We start from the raw sequence: 20,067 nt of genomic DNA, 5'->3' as shown, positions 1-20,067 counted from the left end.
AACTCATACTAGACATATTTTGTAACTTGCTTTTTTACTTAATATTATACCATGAGCTTTTATTTCTGTTATTAAAAATTCTTTGGAAACATTATTTTTCATGGGTGTGCAATTTATTTAACCAATCCCTTATTGCTAATGATTTAGGCCTTTCCATACTTTTATCATTATAAATAATACTGAAATGAACATCTTTATTCACATTTGAAACATTTTCTTAGGATAATTTCCCAAAAGAATTATTGACTCAAAGACTTAGTATTTTAGATGGCTCCTGATGCATATTATTGCCAACTTGTTTTCAGGAAGCATTGCCTTCATCTTGAGGCAAGGTCCTAAGAAATAAGATAACTCAGATTCATATAACAATTTAATGGCACAAATGAGATTCCAAGCCTCCAATTGCTCGTGGCTTCCTTTTCTTCTAGTGGTTCCCCAAAGCAACCTCCCAAGGTGTTTGTTAAAAAAATAATCTGGTCTTTACCCTGAAATATTCTGATTCACTAGAACTGGGATGAAGTTCACGTACCTATTTTCAACAAGCACCTGACAATTCTGATTAGAAGCCAGGTTTGGGGATCCCTGAACTACAGTGTCTTTTAGGCATAAAGTGATAATGTAATTCTTGAACAAATTAGGCTCAAATATTAGATTATTCAAGATTGTCAATGGATCCTGGGAAACTAGAATTCTCTTGAGGTCAGTCCTCTAAAATAGTCATGGGCACTGTCAGGTGTCTAAGTCCTCAGAGTATGGACCACAAAATAAATCCTGTAGCCAAACTAAACCAAAGGAACAAAACAATCCGTGCACAAAGTGAAGGAAGTCTTCCTTTCCCCCATCTTTGAAATGCAAGCTCATAGGGGCGCCTGGGTGGCTCAGTCGGTTAAGCAGGTGACTTCGGCTCAGGTCATGATCTCACAGCCCGTGAGTTTGAGCCCCGCGTCGGGCTCTGTGCTGACAGCTCAGAGCCTGGAGTCTGTTTCGGATTCTGTGTCTCCCTCTCTCTGACCCTCCCCCGTTCATGCTCTGTCTCTCTCTGTCTCAAAAATAAATAAATGTTAAAAAAAAAATTTAAAAAAAAAAGAAATGCAAGCTCATAAACAGAAGAAGCTTTTATTTTGTTATGTCATAATAAGACAAATGGGCTGAGACACTATTTGTGTTTCTGGCTAAGGCTCTAGATCTGAGACTCTGTAATATGTGCATGTTTGCATGTGTGACTGCCTTTGTAAGTAGGCCTAAGTGAGGTTACAAATGTCCCTCTCTCATCCCAGCCTCTACACACACATTACCACCCTATTATCTTATCCTCTTCATCCAGTCCCAACTGCCTTAAGCACCCCGTGCTTTCGTGAAAATGCTGGTATGGCTGCTCTGAGGTGTCTGCCTGCTCATGTGGTTGAATTCCCTGGTCTCAGTTCCCTAAGGAGAGAAAGGATACATCTACTTGCTGAAAGGCAACACAGAGAGAGCAAAATCAGACTGATTAGATGGAAAAGGAAATTCATCCAAGGTTGTACAATTTCAAACCAAAAGCAAGCACACATATTTTGTCTGGTTTTTCCCATGTCTTTCAATATGTGAAAAACTAATTTGAATACTGACATGAAGACTGGCTTACACTGGGTGACCCCTCACCCCACAAAGCAAATCCTAAGGATCTGGGCATAGAGTTTATTGAGGAGGTGATCCCAGAAAACATAGTGAAGGAGTGGGGGAAGATGAGAACGTGATAACTAGAGAGCCAATGTATCAAGGGGGGCACTGCTGTGAGCAAGAAGGTCTGGATCCTCTGAGATACTATGTGGTACATATCTCAGAATTGTCCCACTGAGGGGGGTGCAGAAGCTGGAGTATTTATCTATCAATTCCCATAACTCAATAGTTGGTCACTCCTGGGGCATTAACTTTCCAGCACTCCAGGTGACCAGAGAGATCAATAAGGTAGATTCAGGAAGCTTTGGACATGCTCAGGAATTGTCTGCAGTGACCTGCAGGTAAGTGGCAGAGGGGACATGGATGTGACACACAGCCTCTGCTACAGAGACCTTCCCAAAATTTTGCATAAAATAATTGCCTTTTCCCTGTGACTTTGACATGAAATACTTGAACAATTTAAATTACTTTTATAATAACATCACAAAAATGAATATTTACAGCTATTCGTGTCAATGATGCTTTTATGGAGCTCCACTTGTCCCTTCGTCGGTCAATAACAATGACGAATCCAATGCTGGCAGCCTCCACACTGCAAAAAAAAAAAAGGGTGGTCAGTATCAGAGACCTGGTGAGACACATGGGTTCTGGGTGGCTCCCTCAGTAGTACATTCTACAGCCTCTGGCACTCCTGGCTCATGTGTAAACATACGCATTGTCCTTCCCTAACAAAGGAACCAACTTCCTCTCCTTAACTCAGCCTGGCAGCCTTAACAAAACAGAAACACTTGGCATCTCAGACTCTCTCAAGGGCTCTGTTTATGGTTGGCAAGTGTCTGAAATACCCAAGGAGCATATGTGCTCATACCAGAAGGAACATGCACGTCAGTTAGGCATCACACGTCCCAGTGTATGCTGAGGACTTCAAGGTTGAGCTCTGCTGTCTTTCCAACTCCCAAAACTGACATTCATGGAGCTATCAATATGCTTCCATAGGAGTCAGTCCTAGAGGTGTTCAGAAATAATGCATGTCTGTGGGAAAAATAACCCCCTTCTAATGCCCGGTTATACACAGTCAGCAAATTATATCCACTGACAAATTATATCTTCACTAAGAACCAAAGGATGTTGTTTGGCCCCTCCTAAGTCCCCACAAAATTCTTTTAAGCTGAAGTCCCAAAAATGAAAACATGTTTCTTCTCTCTCCTTTGGAAGGAACTATGATATACAGGAAAGAGCAAAGGATTGGATTCTAGTAGCTCAAATCCTAGTGCTGCCACTTATCAGCACTGTGACATTGGGGAAATCCTCTAACCTCTCTAAAACTCAGTTTCCCTCTCTGTAAAATGGAAATAACACCATCAATAATGAAGTCATTAAAAGCATAAATTCTGAAGCCACACTGCCTAGGTTTGAAGCTTGAATTCCAGCATTTATATATTGTGTATGGGGATGGAGAGAAGAGTTACTTAGCCTCTATAGTTTCTAAAATGTCCCATTTGTAAAGTAAGAACAAAAATAGTACCTATTTGTATGGCCAATGTGAGGATTAAATGAGTATATATAACAAAAATACATAAAAGGCTCAAAATAATGCCTGGTACTTAGCATATATACATTGTATTTATAGTAATATTATGATTATTTCTTATGTGTTTGTCATGGTGATGAAAAGAGATCAAGTACATGAAAAGTAGGTGGTCTCTAGTAAACCTTTAATAACCTCTTAATATTGGGTAAACAATGAGCTTTACCCTAAAAAAGTGCCTGTATGTGAATAAGGCAGAAGATCTAAGCAAATACTGTAAGAAAACACAAGTTTTCTTGTGTTTTATCACAGTTCCACTATGACCCAGGTTCTCCCACTGGGAACATTTCCCAGGACACAGTACGAGGAGGGGTGTTCTCATTGTGTAAAAGAGGAAGAGACTGGCGATTATGAAAGCAAAAGTAGCCAGAACTTGGGGAGGGTGGCTGCGAAGAAGGAAAGTCTCAGAGAGGGAACCCCAGAAATCTTCATGGAAGTTCTCCTTTAATGCTTGGCCAACTCCGAGGCCCCACTGTTTCAGGCAAGATTCCAGGATGCTGACAGAGAACAACAACTACACATGTGAGAACTGATGAAAAGTTATAAAGTTTAAATAGTTCTGGAGAAAGATAATTGGCATTGGGCCCAACAAGAATAGACAGAATTTGATGAGCACTCTGGGCCTTCAGTTGAAACCCTAGAAAGGCCATACTCTATGAAACATCATAGGAATTGTGATTAAGGCTACACTCTAGGAGTAAGGACAAAGCAGAAATGGACTGGCCCCCAAGAAAACCTAAAACCAGGCCTCAAAAAGATCAAGGTGATCTACCAGTAATTTAACTTTCTGACAGATTGAAACTCAGTGCTCTCTGTAAATAGATACACCTCTACAACATATCATCTACAATATCCAGGGTAAATTAAAAAATTAATAGAAGTCCAAAAAACAAGAAGAAAACAATAATTAAGAGATAAAATGGTCAAGAACTATAGACTCAAAGATATTCCTGGTTTTAGCAGACAACAACTTTAAAATAATTATGATCAATATGTTAAGAAAAATAATTGTGATCCATACACACAGACAAAATGGATTAAAAGATGCATTATTTCAGTTGAGAATCAGAAACTATAATAATCAAATGAACTTCCTAAAATTACAAAACACGAGGGGCACCTGGGTGGCTCAGTCAGTTAAGAGTCCGACTTCAGCTCAGGTCATGATCTTGTGGATCGTGGGTTCAAGCCCCGCATCAGGCTCTGTGCTGACAGCTCAGAGCCTGGAGCCTGCTTCGGATTCTGTGTCTCCCCCTCTCTCTCTGCCCCTCCCCCCCTTCTCTCTCTCAAAAATAAATAAACATTAAAAAAATTACAAAACACCAATATTTGAAATTAAGAACTCATTGGATTTGTTTAACAGCAGCTTGAACACAACACAGATAGGTGAAACTGAAAACATCACTGAAAATACTCAAACTGAAGCACAGAGAGGGGGAAAAGAGGAAAGAATATAATGTAATAGAATGTAAAAGAGAAGTAGAACATGAACAGAAACAATATTTTTAAAAAATAACAATGAAGAGTTTTCCATATCTGATCAAAGGCATCAACTCACAGATTCAAGCAGCTCTTCTAATACCAAGCAAAATAAATACAAAGAAAACTTCACCAGGCATATCAGAGTCAAGTGGCTCAAAATTAAAGATAAGAAGAAACCCAGCATTTGGTGAAAAAAAAATATTAACTCCAGAAGATTAATGTTAAAAATTATCACTTTTCAACAAAAATTACAGAAGCTACAATCCAATGGAATGTTATCTTTAGAGGAGTAACCTGAAAAAAACAACCCATTTAGCATCCTACACCAACTGAAAATTCATCTTATTTTTTTATTTTTTATTTGTTTGGGGTTTTTTTCATATATATAATTTATTGTCAAGTTTTCTAACAGAGTATACAGTGTTCTCTTGGCTTTGGGAGTAGATTCCCATGATTCATCACTTACATACCATACCCAATGCTCATCCCAACAAGTGCCCTCCTCAATGCCCAGCACCCATTATCCTCTCCCCCCCTTCCCTCCCCATAACCCCTCAGTTTGTTCTCTGAATTTAAGAATCTCTTATGGTTTGTTTCCCTCTGTTTCTAACTATTTTTTTTCCTTCGCTTTCCCCGTGGTCTTCTGTTAAGTTTTTCAAATTCCATATGTGAATGAGAACATATGATACCTGTCTTTCTCTGACTGACTTATTTCATTTAGCATAATACCCTCCAGTTCCATCCACATTGTTGCAAATGGCAAGAGTTCATTTTTTTCATTGCCAAGTAGTATTCAATTGTGTGTGTGTGTGTGTGTGTGTGTGTATTACACCACATCTTCTTTATCCATTTTTTTTCAATATATGAAGTTTATTGTCAAATTGGTTTCCATACAACACCCAGTGCTCATCCCAAAAGGTGCCCTCCTCAATACCCATCACCCACCCTCCCCTCCCTCCCACCCCCATCAACCCTCAGTTTGTTCTCAGTTTTTAAGAGTCTCTTATGCTTTGACTCTCTCCCACTCTAACCTCTTTTTTTTTCCTTCCCCTCCCCCATGGGTTTCTGTTAAGTTTCTCAGGATCCACATAAGAGTGAAAACATGGTATCTGTCTTTCTCTGTATGGCTTATTTCACTTAGCATCACACTCTCCAGTTCCATCCACGTTGCTACAAAGGGCCATATTTCGTTCTTTCTCATTGCCATGTAGTACTCCATTGTGTATATAAACCACAATTTCTTTATCCATTCATCAGTTGATGGACATTTAGGCTCTTTCCATAATTTGACTATTGTTGAAAGTGCTGCTATAAACATTGGGGTACAAGTGCCCCTATGCATCAGCACTCCTGTATCCCTTGGATAAATTCCTAGCAGTGCTATTGCTGGGTCATAGGGTAGGTCTATTTTTAATTTTCTGAGGAACCTCCACACTGTTTTCCAGAGTGGCTGCACCAATTTGCATTCCCACCAACAGTGCAAGAGGGTTCCCATTTCTCCACATCCTCTCCGGCATCTAGAGTCTCCTGATTTGTTCATTTTGGCCACTCTGACTGGCGTGAGGTGGTATCTGAGTGTGGTTTTGATTTGTATTTCCCTGATAAGGAGCGACATTGAGCATCTTTTCATGTGCCTGTTGGCCATCCGGATGTCTTCTTTAGAGAAGTGTCTATTCATGTTTTCTGCCCATTTCTTCACTGGGTTATTTGTTTTTTGGGTGTGGAGTTTGGTGAGCTCTTTATAGATTTTGGATACTAGCCCTTTGTCCGATATGTCATTGGCAAATATCTTTTCCTATTCCGTTGGTTGCCTTTTAGTTTTGTTGGTTGTTTCCTTTGCTGTGCAGAAGCTTTTTATCTTCATAAGGTCCCAGTAATTCATTTTTGCTTTTAATTCCCTTGCCTTTGGGGATGTGTCAAGTAAGAGATTGCTACGGCTGAGGTCAGAGAGGTCTTTTCCTGCTTTCTCCTCTAGGGTTTTGATGGTTTCCTGTCTCACATTCAGGTCCTTTATCCATTTTGAGTTTATTTTTGTGAATGGTGTGAGAAAGTGGTCTAGTTTCAATCTTCTGCATGTTGCTGTCCAGTTCTCCCAGCACCATTTGTTAAAGAGGCTGTCTTTTTTCCATTGGATGTTCTTTCCTGCTTTGTCAAAGATGAGTTGGCCATACGTTTGTGGGTCTAGTTCTGGGGTTTCAATTCTATTCCATTGGTCTATGTGTCTGTTTTTGTGCCAATACCATGCTGTCTTGATGATGACAGCTTTGTAGTAGAGGCTAAAGTCTGGGATTGTGATGCCTCCTGCTTTGGTCTTCTTCTTCAAAATTACTTTGGCTATTCGGGGCTTTTTGTGGTTCCATATGGATTTTAGGATTGCTTGTTCTAGTTTCTAGAAGAATGCTGGTGCAATTTTGATTGGGATTGCATTGAATGTGTAGATAGCTTTGGGTAGTATTGACATTTTGACAATATTTATTCTTCCAGTCCATGAGCAGGGAATGTCTTTCCATTTCTTTATATCTTCTTCAATTACCTTCATAAGCTTTCTATAGTTTTCAGCATACAGATCTTTTACATCTTTGGTTAGATTTATTCCTAGGTAAATCCATTTTTTAAAATGAAGGTGGAATAAGGACATTTCCAAATAACCAAAGCTGAGAGAATTTATTGCCAGTAGACATTCACTTCAAGAAACGTTAAAGGAGGGGCGCCTGGGTGGCTCAGTCGGTTAAGCAGCCGACTTCGGCTCAGGTCATGATCTCGCGGTCCGTGAGTTCCAGCCCCGCTGGGCTCTGTGCTGACAGCTCAGAGCCTGGAGCCTGCTTCAGATTCTGTGTCTCCCTCTCTCTGACCCTTCCCCATTCATGCTCTGTCTCTTCCTGTCTCAAAAATAAATAACCATTAAAAAAAAAAAGAAACGTTAAAGGATGTTCTCGAGGCTGAATAAAGTTGGAAGCATGAAAGTGGAAGAAAAATAAACAGCCTAAAAAGGAGTTTCAGCTTCTGAAGACGTGTATTCTTATTTAAAAAATTTACTAGAGAGTATAATGCTAAGTGAAATAAATCAGTCAGAGAAAGACAAATACCAAGACTTCACTCATATGTGGAATTTAAGAAACAAGACAAATGAGCAAAGGGGGAGAAAAAAAGAGAGAGGCAAACCAAGAAACAGATTCTTAACTGTAGAGAACACACTGATGGTTACCAGAGGGGGATGGAGATACAGGAAATAGGTGATGGGGATTAAGAAGGGCACTTGTTGTGATGAGCACAGGGTGATGTATGGAAATGTTGAATCACTCTATTGTACACCTGAAACCAATATTACACTGTATGTGACCTTTTCTGGAATTTGAATAAAAACTTAAAAAAAAAACCTTCATGGAAGCTGGCTGGGCAGAGGTTAGGAGCTATACCATGAATGCTGAGTCCTCTTCAGTTTAGTTACTTTTCTTTATTGCCCAAAACATTGATTGTAACACTGAGGTTTACTGACATTTAATGGGATGCAGTGTGACAATAGGTGTCTATAAAGCAGTTGATGCAACAACAACAAACTGGCTAAATTAAAAACTTCTATTTGTCCTTAAAGATGTTAGAGAACTCTGAAGACAAAGAAAACTTCCATAGTGAGCAGATACTAGAAGAGGCTTTCATTTGAAGTGGTGGTTGCTTATTCTGATAATAGGTAAATGAACGTCCCTGAAAGGAAATAATCCCACACAGTAACCTAAATCTGCAAAAGGAATGAAGAGCATTCTAAACATTACATATGTGGACAAATATTATCAACTGTGTTTTTTATTTTCACCAAAAGACTATTGCCTATTAAAAGTGAAAACAATATTTAAGTATTATTAAATACATTACATATGTAAAAAGTTACATACTGTAACACTAGAGAAACCATTGCTTAAAATTCAATCTATTGGATTGGATTTTAATCTACTGGAGATTAAATGGAATACTGAAAATATCTGAATAATTCAAAAGAGAGCAGGTGCTGTAGACTAAATGTGTCCTTCCAAAATTCTTACAAAGTTGTAACTCACAATATGACTATAATTAGAGATGGGGCCTGCAAGAAGGTAATAAAGGTTAAATAAGGTCATAAAGGTTGATAGGGTTAGTGCCCTCCTAAAAACCTTGATTTTGGACTTCTAGCCTCCAGAGTTGTGAGAAAACAAATTTTGTTATTTCAGTCATCCAGTCTATGGTAAACTGTTATGGTAGCCAGAGAAGACAAACATAGCAGTAAAGGAGAAATAAAGAACAAGCCACAAATGGTACAAATAGCAAGATGGTGGATTTAAATCCAACCAATCTCAATAATCACATTAGGTGGAAACGGTCTCTATTACTCCACTAAAAAGGCATAGAGTGTTAGAATAAAAATACTTGATTAGAAGAGAATGATTATGCTTTAAACATGGGAACAGTCATAGAAAGAAAAAGTATGATAAAAGATGTACCATGCAATTACTAATTATAAGAAAGCCAGTTCAACACAAGGAGTATTGGCAGAGACATGTGATTCACACTGAACATGTGTCAGTTCATCAGGAAGACATAACAATCCTAAAGGTGTACATATACAGTAACATTGCTTCAAAACACATTAATTTGAAATTAATAAAGCTAAAAGAAAAATAGATAGGTTCCGTAAAGTTAGAGACTTCTGTCTTAGTAACTAAAAGCCAGTAAGGACACAGACTTGACCTTGAAGAGCTCAACATTCAACAACTGCAGAACACTCATTCTTCTCCAATACACACAGGACATTTATCAAAATACTTCACTATCCTAGGCCATAAAGCAAATTTCAACAAATCTTTAAATGACTGCAATTGTACAGGGTGTATTTCTGATCACTGTGGAATTAAAATGGAACTCTGTTATTTTTCTGCTTTCTATTTCATTTAGCTTTTTGGTGGGGGAGGGGTTTCTTTCACAATATCCTTCCTTCTCTTTTCTTTGGGTTTAATTGTAATTATTTTTTTTTTAATTTCTCAAGGTGGAAGATCAGACCATTGATTTAAAACCTTCCTCTCTTCTAATAAAAATGTTTATAACTAAAGCTTTATATCACTTACATTTTGATATACTGTTTTGTTATTATTTAGTGATAATGTTTTCTAATTTCCTTTCTGATTTATTCTTTGGTCCACAGATATTTTAGAGAGGGTTGCTCAACTTCCAAATAGTTTGCAATTTTTCTAATCAGTGGTGATAAAAGTGAAAATAGTGGTTTTCTTTTTTTATTATTTTATTTTTTTAATATAATGTATTTTCAAGTTAGCTAACATACATTGTATGCAGTGTGCTCTTGGTTTCAGGCGTAGATTCCCATGATTCATCACTTACATACAACACCCAGTGCTTATCCCAACAAGTGCCCTCCTCAATGGCCATCGCCCGTTTTCCCCTCTCTCCCACCCCCCTCCCCATCAACCCTCAGTTTGTTCTCTGTATTTAAGAGTCTGTTATGGTTTGCCTCCCTCTCTGTTTGAAACTACTTTTTCCCCTTCCCTTCCCCCATAACTTCCCCCATAAGTTTCTCAAGTTGCACATATGACTGAAAACATATGATATCTGTCTTTCTCTGACTGACCAATTTCACTTAGCATAATACCCTCCATTTCCACCCACGTCGTTGCATATGGCAAGATTTCATTCTTTTTCATTGCCAAGTAATATTCCATTGTATATATAAACCACATCTTCTTTATCCATTCATCTGTTGATGAACATTTGGGCTCTTTCCATAATTTGGCTATTGTTGAAAGCACTGCTATAAACATTGGAGTACATATGCCCCTATGAATCAGCACTCCTGTATCCTTTGGATAAATTCCTAGTAGTGCTATTGCTGGGTCATAGGGTAGTTCTATTTTTAATTTTTTGAGGAACTTCCACACTGTTTCCCAGAGCAGCTGCACAACTTTGCAAGAGGATTCCTGTTTCTCCACACCCTCACCAGCATGTTGTTTCCTGAGTTGTTAATTTTAGCCATTCTGAACAGATGTGAGGTGGTATCTCAGTGTGGTTTTGATTTGTATTTCCCTGATGATGAGTGATGTTGAGCATCTTTTCATGTGTCTGTTGTCCATCTGGATGTCTTCTTTGGAAAAGTATCTATTCATATCTTCTGCCCATTTTTTCACTGGATTATTTGTTTTTCGGGTATTGAGTTTGGTAAGTTCTCTATAGATTTTGAATACTATCCCTTTATCTGATATGTCATTCACAAATACCTTCTCCCATTCTGTTGGTTGCCTTTTAGTCTTGTTGATTCTTTTGCAATTCAGAAGCTTTTTATCTTGATGAAGTCTCAATAGTTCATTTCTGCTTTTATTTCCCTTGCCTTCAGAGACATGTTGAGTAAGAAGTTGCTATAGCTGAGGTCAAAGAGGTTGCTGTCTATTTTCTCCTCTAGGTTTTTGATGGTTTCCTGTCTCACATTGAGGTCTTTAATCCATTTTTAGTTTATTTTTGTGTATGGGGTAAGAAAGTGGTCCAGTTTCATTCTTCTGCATGTTGCTGTCCAGTTCTCCCAGTACCATTTGCTAAAGAGACTATCTTTTTCCATTGGATACTCTTTCCTGCTTTGTCAAAGGTTAGTTGGCCATACATTTGTGGGTCCAATTCTCAGTTCTTTATTCTATTCCATTGGTCTGTGTGTCTGTTTTTGTGCCAACACCATACTGTCTTGATGATTACAGCTGTGTAGTAGAGGCTAATGTCCAGGATTGTGATGCCTCCCACTCTGGCTTTCTTTTTCAACATTATTTTGGCTATTCAGGGTCTTTTGTGGTTCCTCACATATTTTAGAATTATTTGTTATTCAGCTACAATTTTAGATTTAGAGTCATTTGTTCTTTCATTATAGTATAAAATGTACTGCAGTATAAGAAGGAAAAGCTGTTCCCTATACATGTGACTCCATGTACAGTATAAACACTGAAGATTTATGTTATAATTGTTTCAACCTGGGAGCATGTGGTTACCTAGACAAGGAGAAATGCCTCACGAGACCAGCAACAGGACTGACAATTTCTGTAGTGTTTTCTTTTTTTTTTTTTAATTTATATTTAATTTATTTTTTTAATTTACATCCAAGTTAGTTAGCATATAGAACAACATTGATTTCAGGAGTCGATTCCTTAATGCTCCTTACCCATTTAGCCCATCCCCCCTCTCACACCCCCTCCAGTAACCATCTGTTTGTTCTCCATGTTTAAGAGTCTCTTATGTTTTGTCCACCTCCCTGTTTTTATATTATTTTTGCTTCCCTTCCCTTATGTTCATCTGTTCTGTGTCTTAAAGTCCTCATATGAGTGAAGTCATGATATTTGTCTTTCTCTGACTGACTAATTTCCCTTAGCATAATACCCTCTAGTTCCATCCATGTAGTTGCAAATGGCAAGATTTCATTCTTTTTGATTGCTGAGTAATACTGCATTATATATACATACGACATCTTCTTTATCCTTTCATCCACTGATGGACATTTGGGCTCTTTCCATACTTTGGTTATTGTCAATAGTGCTGCTATAAACATTGGGGTGCATGTGTACCTTTGAAACAGCATACCTGTATCCCTTGGATAAACACCTAGTAGTGCAATTGCTACTAGGGTCGTAGGGTACTTCTAGTTTTTAATTTTTTTGAGGAACCTCCATACTGTTTTCCAGAGTGGCTGCACCAGCTTACATTCCCACCAGCAGTGTAAAAGAGATCCTCTTTCCCTGCATCCTTGCCAACATTGTTGTTGCCTGAGTTATTAATGTTAGCCGTTCTGACAGGTGTGATGTGGTATCTCACTGTGGTTTTGATTTGTATTTCCCTGATAATGAGTGACTTTGAGCATCATTTCATGTGTCTGTTGGCCATCTGGATGTCTTCTTCAGAGAAGTGTCTGTTCATGTCTTTAGCCCATTTCTTCACTGGATTATTTGTTTTTTGGGTGCTGAGTTTGATAAGGTATTTATAGATTTTGGATAATAACCCTTTATCTGATCTGTCGTTTGCAAATATCGTCTCCCATTCCATTGGTTGCCTTTTAATTTTGCTGATTGTTTCCCTAGCTGTGCAGAAGTTTTTATCTTCATGAGGTCCCAATAGTTCATTTTTGCTTTGTTTCTGTTGCCTCTGGAGACGTGTTGAATAAGAAGTTGCTGCAGCCAAGGTCAAAGAGGTTTTTGCCTGCTTTGTCCTTGAGGATTTTGATGGCCTTTTGCCTTGCATTTAGGTCCTTCATCCATTTTTAGTTTATTTTTGTGTATGATGTAAGAAAGTGGTCCACGTTCATTCTTCTACATGTCGCTGTCCAGTTTTCCCAGCACCACTTGCTAAAGAGACTGTCTTTATTCCATTGGATAGCTTTCCTGCTTTGTCAAAGATTAGTTGGCCATACGTTTATGGGTCCATTTCTGGGTTCTCTATTCTGTTCCATTGATCCAGGTGTCTGTTTTTGTGCCAGTACCATACTGTCTTGATGATTACAGCTCTGTAATATAGCTTGAAGTTCGTTGTGATGCCTCCTGCTTTGGTTTTCTTTTTCAACATTACTTTGGCTATTCAGAGTCTTTTCTGGCTCCATACAAATTTTAGGATTGTTTGTTCTAGCTCTGTGAAGAATTCTGGTGTTATTTTGATAGGGATTGCACTGAATACATAGATTGCTTTGGGTAGTATTGACATTTTAACAATTTTTGTTCTTCCTATCCAGGAACATGGAATCTTTTCCCATTTTTTTGTGCCTTCTTCAATTTCATTCATAAGCTTTCTATAGTTCTCAGTGTATAGATTTTTCACCTCTTTAGTTAGATTTATTCCTAGGTACTTTATAGTTTTTGGTGCAATTGTAAATGGCATCGATTCCTTGGTTTCTCTTTCTGTTGCTTCATTGTTGGTGTATAGGAATGCAACTGTTTTCTGTGCATTGATTTTATATCCTGCCATTTCGCTGAACTCATGGATAAGTTCTAGTAGTTTTTTTTGGTGGAATCTTTTGAGTTTTCCATATAGAGTATTATGTCATCTGAGAAGACTGAAAGTTGGACCTCCTCCTGGCTGATTTGGATGCCTTTCATATATTTGTGTTGTCTGATGGCTTAGGCTAAGACTTCCAATACTATGTTGAATAACAGTGGCAAGAGTGGACATTCCTGTCTTGTTCCTGACGTTAGGGGGAAAGCTCTCAGTTTTTCCCCATTGAGGATAATACTAGCGTTGGGTCTTTCATATATGGCTTTTATGATCTCGAGATATGCTCCTTCTATTCCTACTTTCTTGAGGGTTTTTTTTTTATCAAGAAAGGATGCCGTATTTTGTCAAATGCTTTCTCTGCATCTATTGAGAGGATCATGTGGTTCTTGCCCTTTCTTTTATTGATGTGATGAAGCACATCGATTGTTTTGTGGATATTGAACCAGCCCTGCATCCCAGGTATAAATCCCACCTGGTTGTGGAGAATAATTTTTTTAATGTATTCTTGGATCTGGTTGGCTAATATCTTGTTGAGGATTTTTGCATCCATGTTCACCAGGGAAATTGGTCTATAGTTCTCCTTTTTAGTGGGGTTTTTGTCTGGTTTGGGGATAAAGGTAATACTGGCGTCATAGAATGAGTTTGGAAGTTTTCCTTCCATTTCTATTTTTTGGAACAGCTTCAAGAGAATAGGTGTTAACTCTTCCTTAAATGTTTGGTAGAATTCTCCTGGAAAGCCATTAGGCCCTGGACCCTTGATTTTTGGGAGATTTTTGATTACTAATTCGATTTCTTTACTGGTTATGGATCTGTTCAACTTTTCTATTTCTTTCTGTTTCAGTTTTGGTAGTTTATATGTTTCTAGGAATTTGTTCATTTCTTCCAGATTGCCCATTTTATTAGTGTATAATTTCTCATAACATTCTCTTTTTATAGTTTTCATTTCTGCTGTGTTGGTTGTGATCTCTCCTCTTTCATTCTTGATTTTATTTATTTGGGTCTTTTTTCTTTTTGATCAAACTGGCTAGTGGTTTATCAATTTTGTTAATTCTTTCAAAGAACCAGCTTCTGGTTTCATTGATCTGTTCTACTTTGTGTGTGTGTGTGTGTGGTTTAGATAGCATTGATTTCTGCTCTAATCTTTATTATTTCCTGTCTTCTGTTGGTTTTGGGTTTTATTTGCTGTTCTTTTTTAGGTCTTTAAGACATAAGTTTAGGTTGCGTATCTGAGACCTTTCTTCCTCCTAAAGGAAAGCCTGGATTCCTATATACTTCCTTCTTATGACCGCCTTTGCTGAATCCCAGAGGTTTTGGGTTGTGGTGTTATCATTGTCATTGGCTTCCATGTACTTTTTAATTTCCTCTTTAACTTCTTGGTTAGCCCATTCATTCTTTAGTAGGATGTTCTTTAGTCTCCAAGTATTTGTTATCTTTCCAAATTTTTTCTTGTGGTTGATTTTGAATTTCATAGCATTGTGGTCTGAAAATATGCACAGTATGATCTCGATCTTTTTGTACTTGTTGAGGGCTGATTTGTGTCCCAGTATGTGGTCTATTCTGGAGAGCGTTCCATGTGCTCTTTATATTCCACTGCTTCAGCATGAAATGTTCTGAGTATATCTGTTAAGTCCATCTGGTTCAGTGTGTCATTCAAAGCCATTGTTTCCTTGTTGATTTTTTGATTAGATGATCTGTCCATTGTTGTGAGTGGGGTGTTGAAGTCCCCTACTATTATGGTATTATTATCAATGAGTTTCTTTATGTTTGTGATTAATTGATTTATATATTTGGGTGCCTCCACATTTGGTGCATAAATGTTTACAATTGTTAGGTCTTCTTGGTGGATAGACCCCTTAATTATGATATAATGCCCTGCTTCATCTCTTGATACAGTCTTTATTTTAAAGTCTAGATTGACTGATATAAGTATTGCTACTTGGCTTTCTTTTGTCCACCATTAGCTTGAAAGATGGTTCTCCATCCCCTTACTTTCAATTTTTTTTAATGTCTATTTATTTTTGAGACAGAGGGAGACAGAGCCTGAGTGGGGGAGGGGCAAAGAAAGGGAGACACAGAATCTGAAACAGGCTCTAGGCTCTGAGCTGTCAGCACAGAGCCCAATGCGGGGCTCGAACCCATGAACCATGAGATCATGATCTGAGCCGAAGTTGGACACTTAACCGACTGAGCCACCCAGGCGCCCCTCCATTCCCTTACTTTCAATCTGAATGTGTCTTTAGGTATAAAGTGGGTCTCTTGTAAACAGCATATAGATGGTTCTTGTTTTCTTATCCATTCTGTTACCCTATGTCTTTTGATTGGAGCATTTAGTCCATTGACGTTTAGAGTGAATACTGAAAGATTAGTTTATTGCCATTATGTTTCTTGTAGAGTTGGAGTTTCTGGTGGTGTTCTCTGGTCCTTTCTAGTCTTTATTGCTTTGGTCTCTTTTTTCTGTCTTTTCTCCCCTCAGAGAGTCCCCCTTAAAATTACTTGCAGGGCTGGTTTAGTAGTCATGAACTCCTTTAACTTTTGTTTATCTTTAACTTTTTTTTTTTATCTCTCCTATTTTGAATGACAGCCTTGCTGGATAAAGAATTCTTGGCTGCATATTTTTCTGATTCAGCGCATTGAATATATCCTGCCACTCCTTTCTGGCCTGCCAAGTTTCTGTGGATAGGTCTGCTGCAAACCTGATCTGTCTTCCCTTGTAGGTTAAGGACTTTTTTCCCTTGCTGCTTTCATGACTCTTTCCTTGCCTAAGTATTTTGTGAATTTGACTGTGATATGCCTTGTTGACGGTCAATTTTTATTGAATCTTATGGGAGTCCTTTGTGCTTCCTGGATTTTGATGTCTGTGTCTTTACCCAAGTTAGGAAAGTTTTCCACTATGATTTGCTCACATAACCCTTCTACCCCTTTTTCTCTGTCTTCATCTTCTGGGACCCCTATGTTTCTGATGTTGTTCCTTTTTAATGAGTCACTGATTTCTCTTATTCTTAAATCGTGCTCTTTTGCTTTAGTCTCCCTCTTTTTTTCTGCTTCATTATTCTCCATCAGTTTGTCCTCTATATCACTGATTCGCTGCTCTGCCCCATCCATCCTGCCACCAGGGCAACCATTCAAGATTGCAGCTCAGTTATAGCATTTTTTATTTCATCCTGACTAACTTTTACTTCCTTTATCACCAGAGAGAGGGATTCTAATCTATTTTCAGCCCCAGCTAGTATTATTATTCTTGTGACTCTAATTCTGGTTCAGACATCTTGCTTGTATCTGTGTTGATTAAGTCCCTGGCTATCGTTTCTTCCTGCTCTTTCTTTTGAGGTGAATTCCTTCATTTCATCATTTTGAAGGAAGAAAAGGAATTAATAAGGTAAAAAACAACTAAAATTAAAATATTAAAAACAACACACACACACACAAAATCAAATAAATGATACTAGATCCTAGGTGTGTTTTGATCTAGTTGTTGAAAGGAGCTTGATTGATCAGAGGGAAAAGGGAGAAAAAAGGAAAGCATTTGAAAATTTTAAAAAATGAATACAATAAAATAGAATAAATTGAAATGACTGAAGTAAAATAGAATTTGAAAAATTTACAAAAAAGTAAAAAAAATAGAAAAAATAAAGAAAAATATTTTTATTTTATTTTTTATTTATTTTTTTATTTTTTTAAATTTTTTTAACGTTTATTTATTTTTGAGACAGAGCATGAGTGGGGGATGGGCAGAGGGAGAGGGAAACACAGAATCTGAAACAGGCTCCAGGCTCCGAGCCATCAGCCCAGAGCCCGATGCGGGGCTCGAACTCACGGACCGCGAGATTGTGACCTGAGCCGAAGTCGGACGCTCAACTGACTGAGCCACCCAGGCGCCCCAAGAAAAATATTTTTAATAAAAATTGAAAATAAAAATAATTTTTTTCTCTTTCTGTATTCAAGTAAAAGAAAAAAAAAGACAAAAGAAAATTGAATAGATGGACCAGCAAAAATAGTGGTTTTCTTGAGGGAGGGGGTAAAGAAGCGAGCAGGTAAGGCTACAGATACTGATGGGAAAGAAGCAGAAAGGAACATTGACAGGTTAAAGGTTTTTGCTGGTTGTTACATGGTGTACAACCCTGATTTTTGTGGTTGTTACATGGTGTGTAACCACGCGAATATTCATTCATCTATACAGTTGAGAATTATATATTTTACTACATGTAAATTATAACTTAGTTTAAAAAAAAGAAACAAGGAATTAAATGGATTCAAGTTCTGAGAAAGGAAAAATATTATAAAATCTAAGAACAAAATCCATACTTATCACGTGCCCAACATGTGTCCAGCACTGATCAAAGGGGACACAAGAATGACCAAAACTGTTCTAGAGTACAGCAAAAACAAAAAAACAAAACAACAACAAAAAAAAACAACTGAGATTGATAACAAAAATAGGGGCGCCTGAGTGGCTCAGTCGGTTAAGCATCTGACTTGCTTTCAGCTCAGGTCATGATCTCACAGTTCGTTAGTTCGAGCCCTGCATCAGGCTCTGCATTGATGGCGTGGAGCCTGCTTGGGATTCTCTCTCTCTCCCTCTCTCTCTCTCTCTCTCTCTGCCCCTTCAGTGCTCTCTCTCTCTCTCAAAATAGATAAACTTAAAAAAACAAAAATAATAATTTAGATAATGATAGCCACTGTATATTGAGCTCCTATTATTTGTCAAGCACACTTATTTTTTATTTCACTTAATCTTATGCAGTAAATATTGCTATCTCCGTTTTACAGAAGATGAAACAAAGGCTGATAAAAATAACTTGCCTGATATCACATTAGCAAAACTGTATTTCAAACTCAGAGCTCTCTGATACCAATATCCATGTTCTTAACCCCATCCCACTGCTCCCCTTCAATTTTTTCTCATAGATGATCTGCTTACATTCTTATGGCAGTTTTATTTTGTGTATTTTGCTGTGGCTAGTGTTTTTCTTTTCTTTAAACCAAATAGTCATTGAGTAATAATGTTCTATGGGAACATCTAGGGCTCATAAGCCAGGTGGAGTTGGGAAAGGCTCAGCAAATACATACAGCACATAAACACAGACTGTCCTTTGATCTATGAAATAAGCAGCTGATACCTGTGTGACCTCCCCATCCAAACTGACAGCAAATGCCCCCACAACAAGGTTCTTCTTAGCTCCATGCAGATCAAGTGCCAGGGCCAGAGCATCTGATTAAACAGGATGGGATCTCCTGGGAAAATACCTGTGTACATAATGGGCTGTGTCTCCAGACACAACTGTTTACAGACCCCAGTTCAGAAAGAAGAAATAATAAATCATGACAATGATTTTGAGTACAGTCCTCCCATATGATAAATATGCTAAACAACATTCAATTATATTAACTACCGTGGGATTGTTTGGTTTTATTTTTCCACCCTATCTGATTCAACAAAAGCACCAAAACCTCAATTTAAACCAAATGCACAGGAAATGGAGTTTCTGGACAGTGTATTTCTTTAAGTAACACTTAGCTGTTTTGATCCCCATTGTTCTATTTAACACTAAGGTCCTATGATGTGCTAGACACCTGCATAAATGCTACAATATAATCCTCACAACCAGGTTGGTAATAATAGCTCCATGTTAAAGATGAGGAAATTAATCCTCAGAGATATTTAAAAAAATAGTAATTACTTGCCCAAAGTCACACACCATGTACACAGTTAAGATTCAAAGTCTTCAGACTCTGAAACCAATGCTCATGACACAAAATTCATCCTCTCTTGGTATGGAAATATTTTAACACTATATTTCTTCATTTTCCAATATTAGTAACTCCTCTGTAACAAATATAACTGAACTGAATTTTTAATGAGTGAAACCTGACATTTTAAACATGACTAAATATAAATATATAAGTTTAAGAGATTAGGATAAATGTGGTCTGATCCCAAAATACTGAAGCAGTTTTGTGGTGAATGTGGTATTTATTTCCCTAATTAAGCTCTGATGTTAATATATTTTCCTATGATTTGCCTTTTTCAGTAAGCTAGGTATAAAAAATTTTTTGGTTAACTGAAATTTTACCACATTGCCATAAAAACTGAGTCAAATATAGGGTAACCAACTATCCCAGTGTCCTGAATAGCTTCCTGGGAACCAGGATTTCAGTGCTAAAACACAGACAGTCTCAGAAAAACCAAGATAACTTGGTAACCCTAACTCAAATGCCTAATTCCAAGCATATGACTTCCCATTGGCATACTGCCCATGGGACTTCTTACTGGAGAAAATCAAACTTCTTTTTAGGACCATTTATGCTTGTTGGCAGTTACCCTGTGATTTTAAGTAGTTTTAGAAATT

At 37.7% G+C, this 20,067-nt stretch overlaps 1 protein-coding gene across 1 annotated transcript in view; it reads right to left on the bottom strand.

The window, feature by feature from the left end:
- The window catches only part of MCF2L2 (MCF.2 cell line derived transforming sequence-like 2), a 267,297-nt gene that overhangs the window by 179,393 nt on the left and 67,837 nt on the right, over positions 1–20,067 (bottom strand). The window contains exon 4 of the mRNA XM_043594796.1: positions 2,161–2,251. Within this exon, the coding sequence (XP_043450731.1) occupies positions 2,161–2,251 (91 nt within the window). The remainder of the gene's footprint in view (positions 1–2,160; positions 2,252–20,067) is intronic.

Source organism: Prionailurus bengalensis, chromosome C2, assembly GCF_016509475.1.
Source record: "Prionailurus bengalensis isolate Pbe53 chromosome C2, Fcat_Pben_1.1_paternal_pri, whole genome shotgun sequence".
Taxonomy (NCBI): domain Eukaryota; kingdom Metazoa; phylum Chordata; class Mammalia; order Carnivora; family Felidae; genus Prionailurus; species Prionailurus bengalensis.
This window is presented reverse-complemented; position numbering and strand designations above follow the sequence as displayed.